The 18,397-nt window shown below is 36.6% G+C and overlaps 1 protein-coding gene across 2 annotated transcripts in view; it reads right to left on the bottom strand.

Moving 5' to 3' along the window:
* The window catches only part of LOC113554275 (GATA-binding factor C), a 56,500-nt gene that overhangs the window by 10,739 nt on the left and 27,364 nt on the right, over positions 1-18,397 (bottom strand). For both annotated transcript variants that reach the window (XM_026958038.1, XM_026958039.1), the window contains exon 4: positions 14,244-14,389. In XM_026958038.1, coding sequence (XP_026813839.1) covers positions 14,244-14,389 — 146 coding nt within the window. The remainder of the gene's footprint in view (positions 1-14,243; positions 14,390-18,397) is intronic.

Here is an 18,397-nt window from a genome sequence, read left to right as displayed (position 1 = left end):
CATAACGATAATGATAATAATGATACCAGCTACGGGTATCTCAAATAATCAAACGGTTTCTGTCGTAGTGTTGTGTAACGATTTTATGATCCGTTTTCGGGCCTGATTCCGCTGTCGCGAGATTGATTTCTCCGACGCAGGAATTCCACGGCGCCGCCGCACGCTCGACAACACAATATCCTATGGGTACCTCCTCCTCCGTAAAAATAATACTCGGCAGCGCATATCATATACCCACGTCTAATGCGACGGCGGCTACTTATACCGTGGTTCTAGTATATTATACACACGGACAGCGTAGGTACGTAGGCATACATAACCGATCGCGCGCACCAAACGACTTGTCCGATTGTCAATATTATAATAATATGTACGTGAACCGGACGTCAAGCAAGCGCGCGCTGCGCGTACCAATAATCGGATTGGTCTTGAACGGTGAGCACCGAAAACGGTCGTCCGAAAGTATATATATATATTTCAGCAGTGACTATAAATATATGTATAAATTGTCTATCTCTGATACGAGACTTGGGCCAACGAGTCCATTAGAGGCTCCCGAGAGACGTAGGCGTGCGCGCGCTATATACGCATCATACTTATATTTATATATATTTATATATATATATATATACACACATTACACAACACAACCCCGCCGCACCGAGAAAAATAATAATATTACACGTCGCGTTTGTACCATCCAATTTGTGACTCGTCATTTTATATTTATTTTTTTTTCCTTTTCTTTTATTTTTCCTCCTTTCCTATTATGTACCACGCGCGCAAGATATCCGTAAACGGCACGTCAATATCATAATATCGTATAAGGTCCTCAGCGCGCGTGTATAATCCGACACGATAATAATATTGTGTTCGCCGATCCAATCATTTGATAAGTGTGCTGGTATTTTGATAAATGGACATACGACCGTGCGTGCGTGGCTGCGGAGACGCAGCGGCGGCGGTAGAATAATATTAATAATAATAATATACTCGTAATAACAACACGTTATATTCAATTTTCGGGATTTGATACGTGCTGCACAAAATTGTAGGAGACATAATAATATAACATAATACATTACGATTACACATGTAAGATACCATCACCGGTAACCGCGGTTTATAACGCCGATATATTTACTATGGTGTGTTATACGCGTGTACATATTATAGTTGGGTCGTTCTACGACTTACATTGTCAAGTACATAATATATTATTATGATCAGACCTTCTGCAGCGTGTGACTCGAAATGATGAAATATAGAATAGATTAATATTAATTATTATATAAACGGAGTCGCGTATCTCGGGTGCCGGATAGCGAAATATTCTTCGGAAATCATTACGTCTCTGGTCGTCGACTATAATATTGTATAATATTATGATATACGGTGTAATTACTCGAGTCGCGCGCGCTGCACTAATTACCGTGAGATTTTGTCGTTAATCGCAACTGTGAGGTTATTGTTTTTTTACGCGTTTGGTTAATCGTCAATCGTCAACGGTGAAAGGTATGTAATACTGCCTGCACACAATACTGTATTATAGACTATAGTATATCACGACGGGACCGAAAAGCCCGACAATTTCTATATATATATATATTTATATAATCAAATTTAAAATATTATCGGGGCATCGCGGAAAAGTGAAAAAATTCTGTCGGATTTAACGTCCAAATGAATATGGAATATATTATTAGGTATATATCCGCACGAGTAATGATCGCCCCGACGGACCCCGAGGACTCGATTGAGCGTGAGAAATTGCTAATAAGTCCTATCCACCCGATCCGGCACCCTCTCGTCGTCATAAATATGAACTCTGATCTACCCTATTATATAATACAGCTACGCGCGCCGCGCATAATAATATATCAAATCGCCCGTGCGGAGGAGGCGGCGACCACGTGACGACCGAATAAACCGATACCCGTGTTACCGCGGTAACCGAGGGCGATCTATAACGACATTGTAATCGTTGCACACACTCACGCTGCACGTGTAACCCACTCGCACATATACGCATAAATACTATATCATATTATTATAATATGATATAAAAGCGCACGTCGCGTATTGCGGCGGACCTATATAGGTACATTGTATTACGGTATACGAGTGTTATACTGTACGCATAAATATAATATTTAAATATATTATACGCGTATTAAATACATTATAGTATGCGCTAAACGGTCGTGCGCGAGTATATAGAGGTGTACGTACCAGCTACGTCGCGAGATATCGAGACCGATAACGATATATAATTGGTGGAAAAAAAAATTAAGTACAAAAAACTTAATGGGTAGGTCTCTCTTCTCTCCCGTCTGTAATATGTGCTCGCGGTCGTGCGCGCGACGGCTACATCGAATAATGATGACGATAATAATAATATTATAACAACAACAGCGCAACGATGATAATAATAATAATAATAACCACGTAATGTAAGAAAAACGGCCTAGATCGCTTCGTCATGCACAATCAATTACGCTATTAGACGATCGTGACGGGGGGTGCAAACACACATCAAACAATTCATTAGGGAAAATTTTTTCAAAACTCCGGCCGCAGCCGCGCGCGCCCGAGTACAATATATAATAATAATACGTCGCGACTCGCAAGACGGCATATTATTATTATTGTTGTACAGGCGCATGATAAACTAAGATGACGACGACGACGAAGGCAAGATAATCCGTTCGTACGCCTCTATAAACGGGTGAAAAAATACGAACATATTGTGTAATAATTGCGGGGTACCCATATCTATGTATACGTAATGTACGCTTATGTGTCCACCCACCCCCGTCAGTGTTTATTATTCTACATCAACGCCCGTTCATCTCGGCCGCAGTCCATCCGCGGACTGAAAATCATAATGACAACCCGTCTTTCACGATAGATATATATTATAACCGATATGCATTGTAAACACACATTATTTAGCCCTCGAGACTCTCGATATCGGTTCTCTGCAGCACGCGTATATTTAATATTTTTTAACTACACAACAATAAGTCAATACTATATTATGTTATCGCCAAGGTCAGCGGTATAATATACTGTGTGAAAACACACCGGCGGCGGCGCCGTTTGGTGCGCATGTATAATATTGTATATTATATAAATATAATATTATGATCGAAACGTACGGAACTAGTTTTCGTGTGAACCGTAAAATTCGTATCCACACATAATATATACATATATATATTCACGGGGTGTTAACGTGATGTAATTAATATATGCTAGTGCGTATAGGTACATTGTAATAATAATAATAATAATAATAATAATAATATTATATATGGGGAAATATTATTATTATCGTCCGTGCAGTGTAGTAAGAGATTCGGCTGAGGCGGTGGAGTAGGACGACGAAGACGACGAGGACGAGCTGCAGTGCAGGAGGAGGGCAAAAACAACTATACATGCGTATGGGTTATTAATCGATTTCGATAAAGCTGGGTGTTACGATTAAAAGTAAGAATAATTAATAGGCTAAAGGTTATAATTAGAGGTATATATTCCCTCCGTTAATATTTACTGTAAGATCGTGACCGAGAGGACTTTGTGCAGCACCACCCACCGCACGCACACATTTAGAGGTATGTATGCGCGTATATTATACCTATAATATTATTATATTCTAGCGGAGTCTATAAATATAAATATATGTATATATTTCTTATAATATATTATTCGAGAAAGGAATAAAAAATGTAATAATAACAATATACATGAACCCAGTGTGTATACAGCTATAGGTATAAGTACGTGCAATAATACATCTCATCGATACGCCGAATGGTAATAATAATAATTGTTGTGCGGGATTTTCCAATTGTGAAAATATCAAACACAACACACCATACAGTTTCTTGTTATGTAAATAGGTATATATTATTAACACATTAAATCAAACGACAATAGCAAACTTTTTAAGATACAAGAAGTTTTCAAAGTATTCTCATGTCATTTTTTCTTTTAATAAAGAGTTATAGAAAGTATGACTTTTGAAATTTTTTAGTGTATTAAAGCCTAAAGGATCGTATTTAAAAATTAGTTCAAATCATTATTTATACATTATTAAAATGACACATAGCAGTTTGACATTCACCATCAACATAGCAAACTCTAAGATACATTTGTTTACGGCAATTTTCTAATATAGGAACAGATGAACGGGACTATAAAATAAAAATTAATTACTCAACGATATTACTTATATTATATGGTAATGGCATTAAAAAGTATTATATTATTATATAAAATATAAGTAAATATATATTAGTATTTTAAAATTCAAAAATCTTTCAAAAATTATGAAATCATAATTTGAATTAATTCATTATTAAAGGAAAAATTAGGGGCGAGTAATGAGTATATTTGGTGAATTACTTTTTATATACACATAACGTCTGAGATATTGCATGTAATTATTTAAGTGAATGATGCCTTTATATAGTGCTATACTATAATAGTAAAATATTGTCTAAACGTACCAATGCGACTGAATAAATTTTTTTATAAGACATTATCGTTATTATTATTACTAATACCATCGAATCCCCTAAGGAATCAATCCAAAATATGCGTTAAGAATTTTTTAAATGTTTCGAGAAATTAACACACGTATGATTATATTACACGGTGATTATAGATTACTGCAGCAGGCAGAGCGCGTAAACATGGTTTTCACCTATATAAACGATGATGGTACATTAATTTTATACATATAATATTGGTATTATATATAAGTACATTTGCCTCGCCGTTTCAGCCATACTGCACAAATATGTACTCGCGTCTAATTTATAATTTTATTTTTTCGGTTTGACTGGAAAATGAATATTCAAAACCGTTAATTGAATTACAGCTAGCCGAATAGCCTGAATACAATATTATATTTATAAGATATACTAACTTTAATGCGTATCAATTTTTTTGTAACAACGATTTTTTTTTTTTTTTATAACCGGCCCGCGTTGTAAAACATAATATACTTACATTATAATTATGTCGACGTATCTACCTATAATGCTTAATACGATAATCACATCACGTGATGAATATTCATGAGACAATATCACCGCAGATTTAAAAAAAAAATTGTTAAGCTGCGTTTATATATTATATAAAATGGGCAAACATAATATTAATATCGTACAAAACACGTTTCTACGGCCATACATGTTCATCGTACCTGTATTCAAACGGAAAATACGCGCTGTTCTATGGTCGCGATTAATATGAAATTTATCATCGTATACAATATTATACATACACCATGCACATTATAATAAAATATGCACACTGGCAAATTGCAGCAGTGCTATTGTCGAAACACGAAAATGTCGTGTTTACGCATATTTTCTCGTGTTACGTACAATAATAATAATAATGATAATAATAACGCCGGGGAAATCGTTCGTGCCGGCTTCGTGCGAAACCGACCGGTCGGTCGCGACGACGACGGTCCTATACAAAAACGACAAAAAAAAATATATATATATATATATATAAAATAGGAAGAAAAAAGACAAACGGCTTATCGAACGATGATAATAATATTATAATTTATAATATATTATATTATGTTCTATTGTTGAACAATAAATATTCTCATATGGCCAATGGCGGCGGCATAACGAAATATCGCGAGCGACGGTTGCAGTTGTATAGGTTATAGGTATCTATAATATCGTGTATCTATAGTGTCGTGTTGTGTTTTAAATACGCGATTTTACAACACACACACACAATAACAACACACGTGGAAATATACAAACACGCCGAGTTCTGCAGTATGTATAAGGTACAACAAGCGCGAAGGGGAATGTAAGATTTGAAGGGGGCGGCGCCGGGAAGGGAGAGACCGGTACGGGGCCGGGTCGTTAAATTAGCATACCAAAGTAGCAAATACACACACATACAGTTATATATAAAAGCACGATATATCTATACATAGATACTCTTTCTCTTTCTCTCGCTCTATCTTTGTTTTTCGATCACACGTATAGAACGAAGAAACTGAATATAATGTATATAGTCTGTGCACAAGGCGCGCGCGCATATCCTATGTATATTATATAATGCGTACGTATCAGCTATAATATTATAATATACCAACAAATTGGCTAGGAATCCGCTTTCTCACTTTTTCACTCTAAATTTGTCGATGTTAATTTTTTTACAAAAATGCGACACATATGTATCACTGTTCAACGACAATGAACATTGCTATAGTTGTGTGTACCTATGTGAGATTAATGACCTACTTACGATGGCGATAACATTGCTGGGAGAAAGACACATTCCAGAATATTATATTATTTTTATATACATATATACTCTTGACGGTTCCGATTTTCCATAATAGCCCTTTCAATAATCTACTACAAACATATAGTACATATTGCTATGTTATATGTTGAATCATATGCAATTAAATTTAGTGATCGAAAAATGCATCTATATCGTTTATACGGTAAACTTTATACATTATTATATACTTAGTGGTGGGGGCAGAGTTGGATAAAATGTATATAAAGATTATTTTGGTAGTTCTAAAAAGTAAACAATATTTTTCAAGGGGAAAATAATTGTGGATTTCGGACTTATAGCCGCGACGTCGTATATATAAAACGTAGAGCTGGAAGGGTCAGTCTTAGAGACGTCCGTGGAGCGGTGGCAGTGGGAAGAAATCGTGTGGAATTAAGTGGTCCGAAGAAAAATAATGGTTTTTAAACTGAAGGGTCTGGCTGCTGGCTGGTGGTGGCGGTGCTCGGAAGGATTTTTTCTCTGAGCGAGTGGTTTTTCCGACGGCGATGGTAGGAAAAACCGAACACGCTGTGGCGGGGTTGTTGGTACGAGAGAGAGCGTGGGCTAGTTTCTGCGATAATAAATCACGAGGGATTCGTAACGTTTAGAGAAGATAACGAAACAAGGGAGCTTTGTCATCGGTGTATATATATATATACACGGTGCGACGGGGGTGCGGGTGGCGTATATAATATATAAATAAGCGCAGGCGGCGGGTAGCTGCAGAGTCGAGTGTATACAGGAGAGCGGAGGAGAGAGAGATCGTTTATCATGGCGCGCGCGTCGTTGGCTCGCCCGCTCGGCGCGGCGCAGATGACTCGTCGACGGGGCGGTGAGCTGGGACCGGGTGAACGGAATCGTACGCGCGCGCGCGCGTCCTGCTGCAGCGGTGAACCGGCGTGACAGAGACCGACGCCAACGCCGCCGATGTCGTCGTGGCCGGCAATTGCGCAGTCGATACTATCGGACGCCGCGCTTGGCGTCCCCCTTTTTCGCACGCACGCACAATAGTCGTTGTCGACGGCGGGTGGGGCGAAATACATTTTTACCGACCCCCTCGTTTCATCCCTTATTTACCGCGGCGTGTGGGGCGTCGCGCGCGCGATTCTTATCGGACGGCCCCTCTCCGGGTCGTTCGTCGTCCAGAGCGGAGGGGGGATGACAGAGGGTTGATATACCCCGCCACCACGGTTATATAATAATAATAATGTCCTCTACATACATGGGCTATTTTTTTTTTAATTCCCATTATTTCCGTGTGCGTTTTTTTATTTTTCCCATTCAGGTGTATGATATTATATTTTATATTGTACGGTTTTTTTTTCAATACCGGCCCGGTGAAAATGGCGCGACGCGGGGGTCCTAGAGCCGGTAGTGTTTGCGGAGGGCGGGTATGGCCAAGTCGAACCCCACACCTATTCGGAAATCGGATGACGTAAAAAAAAAAAAAATAAACAATCGAATTTCCAACGGTCGACCGACCCGCGACTGACGAATGACGATGATACATTGCAGCACGCGTATAGGTACGTTATTAAAAAATAATATATACCTCCTATGCGTATTAAAAATGGATACTATGAGTTTTTATTTTTCACCATTATGTTGTATACAACACGGGTTGACCGTACGACACACTGTTCTATACACGAAGCGTATCCCTTGGCAACGGATTTGTTGTGACAATCGAAAAACGTAACATTTCGTATACGAGGATTGTAAACTTATATGCACATATTACATTATAGCTTCAACGATAACGGCAATACAAAAGCTCAGCACAAGAACATTACATTTTTTTGACAGAGGGTGCGCGTATATATTTTGTGATAACTATTTTTTACACGAACGAAACACGATTGACGAATAGAAAACAATACCTAATAACATTTATATAATGTTAATATAATAAAATAATGTATGTAAAAAAACGAACGTTTGCAAGGCGGCGGCGGCAGAGTTCAATTAGAAGACCACGGCAGCGGGGTTGTCAACGACCGTTATCGTCGTCGTCGCGCGTCCTCTGCCATTCTGTTGTCGTCGGATCAACCGGGCCCGGTCAATCGGGAGGTCTCCCCGACGACGACAACGATACGGCGTGTATTTCACAATCACGCCGCCGACTGACTCGCGTGCTTTTTTTTCTCCATCATTACTTTTGTGTTTCTTTAAATAATAATACGACCGACAACGACATTTGCATACTCTTTGCACTATGCGCGCTGCACACCACTCGGTCTTGGGTAGGTATATTATTTATATACATACACGACCGCGGTAATATACGAAAGCGGCGGCGGTTTGACCGACAGCCGGTTGCGGGCGGTACGGCCGCCACTGTTCGCCATGTAAGGATTGACGTGCCGCCTGCACCGGGCGCGTTTTAGCATTATATATATTATTATATTTACGCTCGCGCACGGGGGCTTTGCCCTAATTAACTCCCGGGTCTACATATTATATATATTTTATATACTGCCGCGCACGACGATTTGCCGCGAGATGGGTATACGACGTAATCTACATAATATCATCGCGTGTGCGATTACATATACAATAGGTTTAGGTATAAGTATATTAGGTGTGTGTATCTATAGCCTATACTAAATGAATATATAAAAAAAAAAATCGTGAGTTGTGACCGATACACCTCAATACATTTAAACTATATAATATATATGCGCATTTCAACTATTCATAGGTAGGTACATATATTATATGGCCACATGTCGACTAATATAATCAAAGCGAAGCAAGTTAATGAAACAATTTGGCTTGAGATGAAATTTAGTTAGATCAACGGTGTTGGAGAGTATGTTAAGTTAATAGTTAACAAGCAATATAATATTTAACTTTAAAGAGTCTTAACTTTATAAAGTTAATAAGTTAACAAATTTAATTTAACCCATAAAAATAAAATTAATTTAATCATATTTATACCACACATTTAGACATGTTAAGGTAATTGCTTACAATTAAAATTGTTTAAATAATATACACAAATGCCTTTAATAATTTACAGTTGTCACCATAAATTTATATGAAAAATGTTTGTTTGCTTATTTTCGTTAAAATTAATTGTATACAACAATTTGCTAGTACCTAATAGATATGAATAAACTTAGTTCTAATTCAATGTACTATTTTTTAAATATTAACTGATAAAGATAAGTTATTACAACGTTTATTTTAACAACTTTAGTTGATAATTATAATTATCATAACAATAATTATTATTATATATATTTTTTATTTAGGCCAATTACAATATTAACAAACGATTTAAGTTTAAAAGTTTAAATTTAATTTTAACTTTTTTTAATACTATACTTGAATGATACACATATTGGTAATAATTGTACGTATTATACCCCCCAGCATGGGCGGTATATTCAATTTCTTTGAGGGAGAGTAAAATAAGTGTCATATACTATGTGCAAGATGCGTTGCAGAGCCGAAAGTAGTAATTATTCGTAAATCAAACCTTCGCCCAAGGCCTTATAATATGTATGTTATACATATTATATAGGTGTGATTTCTCTCCATTTTCGATGCTCAATAGCGTATCATAAAATATTATACGTTGTGGTCCTAGCGATGTATTATAATTGCTATTTTTGTTGTTTAAATTATGCCGCGAACGTCGAAAAGTAAAAGCAGACAATGGTACGCGCCGGGCAGAACGGACGGACTGCGCGCGAAACGCTGCACCGGAACGTGCCGGACGAAAACTGTCTGATACGTCGTGTCCAAATAAATAGTCGGAATATAGAGTATTATTCTATTTGAAAGATGGTGAAAATCGCAAAGAAGATTTCGTTGCTCAGCAATCGGAACAAATATAATATATTAATATACATCATGGCATGTAATTAAATGCCTATTATCGTCGTCGACGGACGCGGACCAGTTGTAGTGTCGTAATCGGCGACGGTGCATGCAGTTTATTTGCGCTACAAATAAAACGACTAAAGTATGTAGAAATTGAATTGTTTGGACCACTGATTCGGGTGAAATCGGATTATCTCCCCTTCTTGCCCGACTAGCTAATACTTTTTTCTTCAGTATAAACATTTATACATATATAATTTTTTGGTGTAACGAAATCGTATCACGTGGTTTGTGGGATGTGCGCAGCATTAGTGGTTACAGGGTACAGCATATAAACCACACTGTTATGCGTGTGTCCACTGTTGAAAAAGCTAGATAACACTCGATTGGTTTGATCCTGTGCGGTGAGTAGTGTACCATGATGTATGTATTTTTAAACATGTACAGTATATGATTATTTATCCGGTGGGTACTAGCCTCATCATAAAATTATAATATAATATATTTGAATAAACAGGGTGATTTATCAAGTATAGTGACTATAATTTGGTTGTTTAATAATTAATTTATTCATAACTGAAGTTTAAAATTGTTTAGTATTAGACCATATTTTTAATTATTTTGATTTAAATTTGAAATATAGAAGTTGGTTTGGTTTTTTAGTTAATTCAAAAGCTCTAGTAGATCATCTTGTATAATTATTGTATACACGAGTTATTAAATTTGTCGTGGTATACCTTTCGTATAAACTATAGTATGTAATATATCTACAGGATTTTCAATGTTGGTGTGCACAAATAAGCCGTGGGGAGTTGTAAAATAAATATTTTGGGGCTTCCTCTTGGACGTAAAATTTGGAGCCAATCAGTCATGAACTGGACGAATGTTACAACGATGTTACTGAACACAAAAATTCCGTTTAGATTATTATAATTGCATTGTATAATACGACTTAACAACTTGTAATAATCAGTCTTGAGCGTTTTGAATCTATATGTTGAAACAGATCGTCGATTGGTTGAAATTTTTAACACATTCGTTGCAGTAACACACGTGCTTGGTGGGCGAGGGGTAGTAAAAAAGACCATTATGCCGAACGGCGACGATTATAACGTATTATATAATATTTTATTGCACCGTCGCCCGTCGGACACAAGTGCGAAAATAAAATAAGAACAAGGAGGCGCGGCAGTTACGCCGACGGTAATAATTCATATTTTCGGATACTTTATTCCATGTATAATATAACACTACGTTATATTATATATAGGTGTACGCACCCGAAAGTGTTATGCACTGAACGCGCTTTGCTGGCACGCGATATATATTATATACTGCTCAGTTCCGAACACGATGTAAGCGCGCCGTCCGACCGTTATGTATATAAACACACAAACACACACACACAATATAGTGTATATTATGTACGCGTCCTCTATAAGTCCTGTGTGTATGTACAGCGCAGCGGTGCTCCCATTATATGTAAATTTGGTCGACGGCGGCGGCCAGGGGAAGAGGAGGAGGTATATAGTAGGTCGGTCCCGGCCGCCGCCGCCGCCGTCGGTTTAACCGATATCGCGGCATATTATAATATCATATATTATTACGCGTATGGAACATAACAAAATGAATAAAAAATTGTATATAATATAATATGTTATTATAACTATGCATATAATATTATGCGTGTGCGTGCAATAGTGAAAAAAGGCCGACCGAATGTGACACGGCGAGACAAATTTGTACGACTATTATAATACGATGATATAAATATAATATATTATGTTAGGCATATGTACCTCGTGCTGCGACTGGCGATCGTACGATAATAATAATAATAACAAATAATAACGCGTTCGATTCAGTCGACTCCGCTACAATGTGTATTTTGTATTATTATAAAATAGGTTATGTTTGAAAGATGTTTATATTGCATAAAATGTGTGAGAGAAATTTTTTCTATACAGCAGTGGGCGATATTTTCGGATACGGAAGAGAAAAATAAACTTCGTAGTTACTTATTTATACTATTGTATAAGTGTTAAAATCAAGCATAAAGTACAATAATTATAGTAACACGCAAACTTTTAAAATATGTCACGCAAGTTTTGATGAACATCCGATATTAAAATTGTTTTTTCGTTCAAAGAAATTCCCACACGCATTTATAACATATATATTATACATACAAGATACAACACGCTACGCGATACGACTCGTCCAATGATTGGCCGGTGTTGACGAATATAATATAATGATACGCGTCAAATGATGGTCGCGAGGAGTAACCGAGCGTGGTAACCGGTTATTGTCGGGGACAAAAACAAACGAAGAAAAATAAAAATGAAAAAGTAAACGGGGTTTCGAGCAAAGGGGACGAATTTCGAACATGGCTACTCCCCGCGGGCCCAACAGCTGTCGCCCTTCGTTTTTCGTGCAGCTTTCCCACCAGCGCGCGACGACCGTGTAAAATACATAGGAAACATAGTGTTATATATGCAGGGGGACGATATAATACACACGCAGACATATACAAATATATATATTATATAATATAATCGCGTAAAATGTATACTATAGAATAGATGTGTATACAGCAGCGTGTAGACGGAAAAATCAATATATATTATATACGAATATATAGGCGGTCCCTGTGCGGCAGTAGCGGTGGTGACGGTTGAAATCATTGATTTATATATACTGAATAGCAGCAACGATGATTACGTTTGCTTTTTTAATTTCCGCGGTTTTGTAATTACGTATTTGTGTGTGTGTCCACCCTCCTTGCGATCGCATATTCGCGAGCTGTGTAAAAAATAATATAACATTACATTATATATGAAAACGTAGTTTGGTCGATACACACCACATACCGCCTTCGCCTCTGCCACCGCCTCCGACACTGACAGTTGCGTTTCACCCAATAATAGTATAGGTAAGGCGCAAGTAAACCTACATATATTAAACATAATAATTCTATGCACAAAATAAATTGAAAATTTACAAATATCGAATCAAATGCAACCCATTGCAAGACGTAATATTAATATTTTCTATACCATCCGCATAATCATTCTACAAAAGTACGATCTAATATTTATATTTTATACCATATGTAGGTGGTGGAGGGATAAATTTTTTTTTTAACATTTTTCCCGTTTTTTTTTTTTAGATACGCACGAATATAAGGTCGTTACTCGTGTTTTAGCATGCCATAATACAGCACATAATATATTATATATTTTAAATTATACTTAACAGACGGTTTATTTGAAACTCGCGCGCGGACAATTTATTCATAAATTCTACATCATTTATATGTATATAGAATAATATTATATAATAGGAAATAACATATTGCGCGCGTGTGTGCATGTGTCGCTCGGGGGGATAGTGGGAGATATATTACAAATTAGGACCTTGTTTTTGTCGTCCGGCACGTGGAACATAAAATATTGTTTGAAGAGAACAAATTTACATTTTTTGCGGACGGAAAAACAGACGTAAGTCAATCAGTTATACAAACGTATAAACATATATCATACTATTATTGTTATTAAGTAGAGAGTATAATATTAAAAACTATATATTAAAATGGAGAAAAAAAGACGAAAAATACGACGACCTTCGTGAGAGGCACACGTGGGTCGGCGGCGCGCGGATTCTCGAAAAATGTCGTTGATTATATTAATAATAATACATAGGTATTTAGTTACTAACCCTAGACCGGGTAGCACCATAATAATAATTCAATAAAAACCCATAATATTGTACCGGATCGATGATATTCGTGTGACGTCGTCGATGTCGCATTCGGTTTTTTTTTAACCATTCGCGTCTAAATTCCAACGCGATTTCTCGGGGTCGGGGCAAATATATTATTTTATTTTATATTTATATTAAACATATGCACACGGCAGAACAATAATTTCATTGTGCATACACATTACAAACACACACACACACATACAATCGCACGCACGCGCGCGCACATGATATACACGCGAGCTCAGCTTGGGTATATATAATATAATATATAACGAGCGCCAAAAGCGAACAATGGTGGCGATATTACTCACCAGACGTCTCTTGGGCTTAATCAGCGGCCGGTTTTGCCCGTTCATTTTATAGTAGAGGCCACACGCATTACACAGGTAGTGTCCGGTGCCGTCTCTCCTCCACAATGGAGTCGACGTGGCTCCGCAGTTCACGCACTCTCGTCCTTCTGCAAACAAACACACAACGCGTACACGCGTATAAATACGAAAACTCGTGTATATACATACAATACATAATATATAATTTATTATATCAGTGCGTTATATTATATAGCCAAACGTCCCAAATATGTTTATATGCATTACACCACCAATCTATATTATAGTATAGGCACCTATTTGTTATATTATGATGTCATATATAATATGATAATAAAATATTATATATACAGTGCGCGTACCCAGCAAAGGCGAGGTCTCTGGGCCGGATGAACGGGGCTTATAATTATTTTGGTTTTTTTATTCGTTTTTTAAATGACCCAGAGTCCTCCCCCTATCCGGTGGTCGTGGAGCGGCGTAATATTTGATATTACTAACAATTACATGGTATATCGAAGTAGGTAAACTAGTAATATTAGTCGGTAATAATTTATTCTCTGATGCTTAGACGTTGCTTGATTCAAAAAATATCGTAGATTTTGTTTTACATTCTTCAGTCGTGTTATCAAATGATTAGACCGTGTTTATCGTTCTTGTACCAGCTATTAACCTCAGAGATTGACTACGCACCGTATCATCATATTTTATTATGCATATTATACAGAATGTATTTGGAGCATTTAACAATTGTACACTAAAAATTAAACACTTTGTAAATATACCATATCTTCCAAATATATTCTATTATTACATCAGCACATCATGCAAGCAATTGCGGGTCTATATAAGTATAATATTATTACACGCGTGGTTATGTTATAATTGCAATAATATACCTATATTATAGGGTAGCTGCATAACGATTTTAACATATTATTATTTATTGTATTATAATATTATTATTATTGTATTGCGAAGAGAGTGAGTGATCGATGAAAAGGATCACGCACACGGCGTGGGACTGAAAGTAAAAATAAAATAAGAAATCTTTATTTTTATTTTTAAAAAATATTTTATAATTACATTAGGTACACGCGCCAAAGGTGTGGCGTTGCGCTACTATTATCCGAACGACGAAAAAAACCGTTTAATCACACGTCGTGTCGGTATAGGTATTATAGGTAAGGTAAGACGCATGTAAGCGTTTCGCAGTGTGAAAGCCAAAAAAGAAAAGAAAAAAAATGTTCGAAAAATAATAATAAAATACAGGCATTCAACCAACGACCTCGTCTCGAGCGCATATATTACCGCAGGTACCTATATACTATATTATCATGCGTATATAATATAGATAAGTATACACTGCACCGGTGTGGTTGTGTTTTAGCCGATGGACGATGACGAAAAATCCCTTTTCTACATTATACGTACGTTATAATACCCACACACAATCGCGCGTATGTATATTTATCGTATTCAATTTCACGTTATAAGTAGGCTGTTTCTACATTACATATAGGTGCACACCACTGCACCACCACCACCACCAGCAGCAGCAGCAGCAGCAGCAGCAGCTCCTTTCCAAATTAATAGCCACAATATAACCCAGCACCCGGCCATTATCTCTTCCCAGCATCACGAACTTCTCGCTATATAGATAGATACTTATATACACCTATAATGTACACACGTATTGTGGGTAATTACCCACGAGAGAGCACATACGCGTATATTTTTATTTTGTTATTTTTTTAACCTATTCGTCCCAGAGAAACAACGCTGCAGTTAACTATATATGATAATATGTACCCATGTGTGTGGATCTCTCCGCAGTCTCATTTCGAACTTTTGCAACTATATATACCCACCTACACGCACACGGTAGGTAGGTATACTATTATTATTGCGACTACCAAAACATTACTAACAAAATATATGTGCACGCACATATATGTATATACAATGACAACGGAGCGGGTATACATATAGGTATATGGTTATATTATATTACCTTCTCCTATAAATGTATTTATATGTATACATATAGGTACAACAATGTAATAACGTCTAATAACGAAAAAAAATGATAATAATAAAATAAATAATAGGTACAACAACGACAACAACCGCGATGTGTACAGTTCGTGATGCGTGGGCACTAGAAACGACCGTTGGTATGTAAATTTCACCACTAATTAGACTGTATAGCGTATCATTACCCGGAATGCCCATTGGAATACACGCGCGCGCGCGCGCGCGTACACACACACACACATGTATATACGAGCTGCTGCCGGCACGAAAATTATATTGTGCGCCCGTAATACCCACATAAATATATGGGTACACCTACTGCAGTGCGCGAGTGTACGTGTATAATATTGTAGGTATATGTTTACTTTTCACTCAAGAGACTTATTTTATTTTATTTTTCGCGAGGGTCGTCGTTGTTATATTATTAGCTGTCAACTGAGTGTATGGTTTGTGTATACGTGAGGAGGTTCATTGTTGTGTGTATACTACATATACACATAGAAAAGATTTTATTTCCAATCTTCTTAAAAGATATTTTATACCCAACTCCGAATACCCTCTTTTAGAATTGATATTTTTTTCTCTCTCTGTATATTATATATTATATATATAATATGTGTATTTACGGGCAACTGGTCATTTGGAAAATTGAGTTTTTAACCGATCCGACTGTGTACACGCGTACTCATATTATATTATATATATATATAGTAAGAATGTATTTAAGGATCAACCGTCCAAACGAAAAGAAAAAACCGTTATCGCACCCCTCATGCCATTCAATCATATAAATATAAATGGTATAAATTATGTGAGTATGAAATTAGTAGAATAATTCGAGAAAAATGACGACTGACCCAGTTTTTGTTTTTAACAACTCGACTGAGTTTAAGGGACGATAAAAAGAAGTCCAACTGTAAAAAAGGAAAACGTATAATCCAGAAAATCGTAAAACGCAGTTGGTCGTAAAATGACGTCGTTTGCTCCTAAATCCAGTAGGAAGAGACTATATACACATATTATGATATATATTATTACATAGACTATCAAGGGAATGCTTATAATTTTTTTCTAGAAAAAGGTGGTGTGAGAATGGGAAGGACGCGATAAAATTTGAAACAGTGAAATTCACCCTAGCATAGATACAACGATAAGATATTCATGAAAATAAAAAAATGCAATCTCGTCTCATGAAAACGTGTGTCACTAAATACGTTGCAGCACGTGCGGTTAAACCACATGAAAAGTGCGTTCCATTTTAGTTTCGTCAACTGCGCCGGGGTGTATGATATCGTACACGATCTGCAACGACAGATATATTATATATATTCTGTGCGCTGAAAATCGATTTAATGACGAAGATTTATTATTAATACGATCGCAGCGTGCATCAACGTTGTTACGGTCTCTTCTCCGCAGGAAACGGATTGAAGCGCGCTTGCGCGTTACGTAGGTACTTAAACTATACTATATTATTATATATACGTGCCACGTACACCCAACTCCGGGCCAAGGACTCATTTCAACCAAAACTCGATTCGAGGTCGTTTTTGTAGTATTTTTTTCTTTATGCTTGCGCGCGCGAACTTAACCCAATTACATACATATTACCTAAATGTACTAAAATATAGAATATTATTAAAAGCATTTAGATTTGTGGTTTTTATTTAACCACAATACGAGCTGCAGAGATCAGGAGCGCCATTTGAAATAAGAGCAATTTAAACGATAATTGGCCTGCGATAAAATATAAAGAGCCGTTCATAATTTATTATAATTTATAAACGTAGCATTTTTTCATGCTCAAAAATTAACTAATTAATTAAGTGTAAGCTGCGTCATTGCAACGTAATATAATTTAGAGAAGAGTAAAAGTAAGCAATTATAATATGTTAATAAACGCACGAATAAAAAAATGTACAAAATTATTGGCCTCGTTTAGAATTGAAATGGCGCCACTGATGCGCGCGAAAAAAATATTTAGATTAAGTATAGGTACATTAATGCATCGTATTATTTAATTAAATTTCAGCAAGCGAAACACCCCTCAACCAAACGCCATGTTAGTATATATGTTGTTAATTTGTATATAATATATACCT

Source organism: Rhopalosiphum maidis, chromosome 2 (genome assembly GCF_003676215.2).
Source record: "Rhopalosiphum maidis isolate BTI-1 chromosome 2, ASM367621v3, whole genome shotgun sequence".
In the NCBI taxonomy this organism is placed as follows: Eukaryota; Metazoa; Arthropoda; class Insecta; order Hemiptera; family Aphididae; genus Rhopalosiphum; species Rhopalosiphum maidis.
The sequence above is the reverse complement of the archived record's forward strand: the minus strand, read 5'-3'. Positions and strand labels throughout refer to the sequence as shown.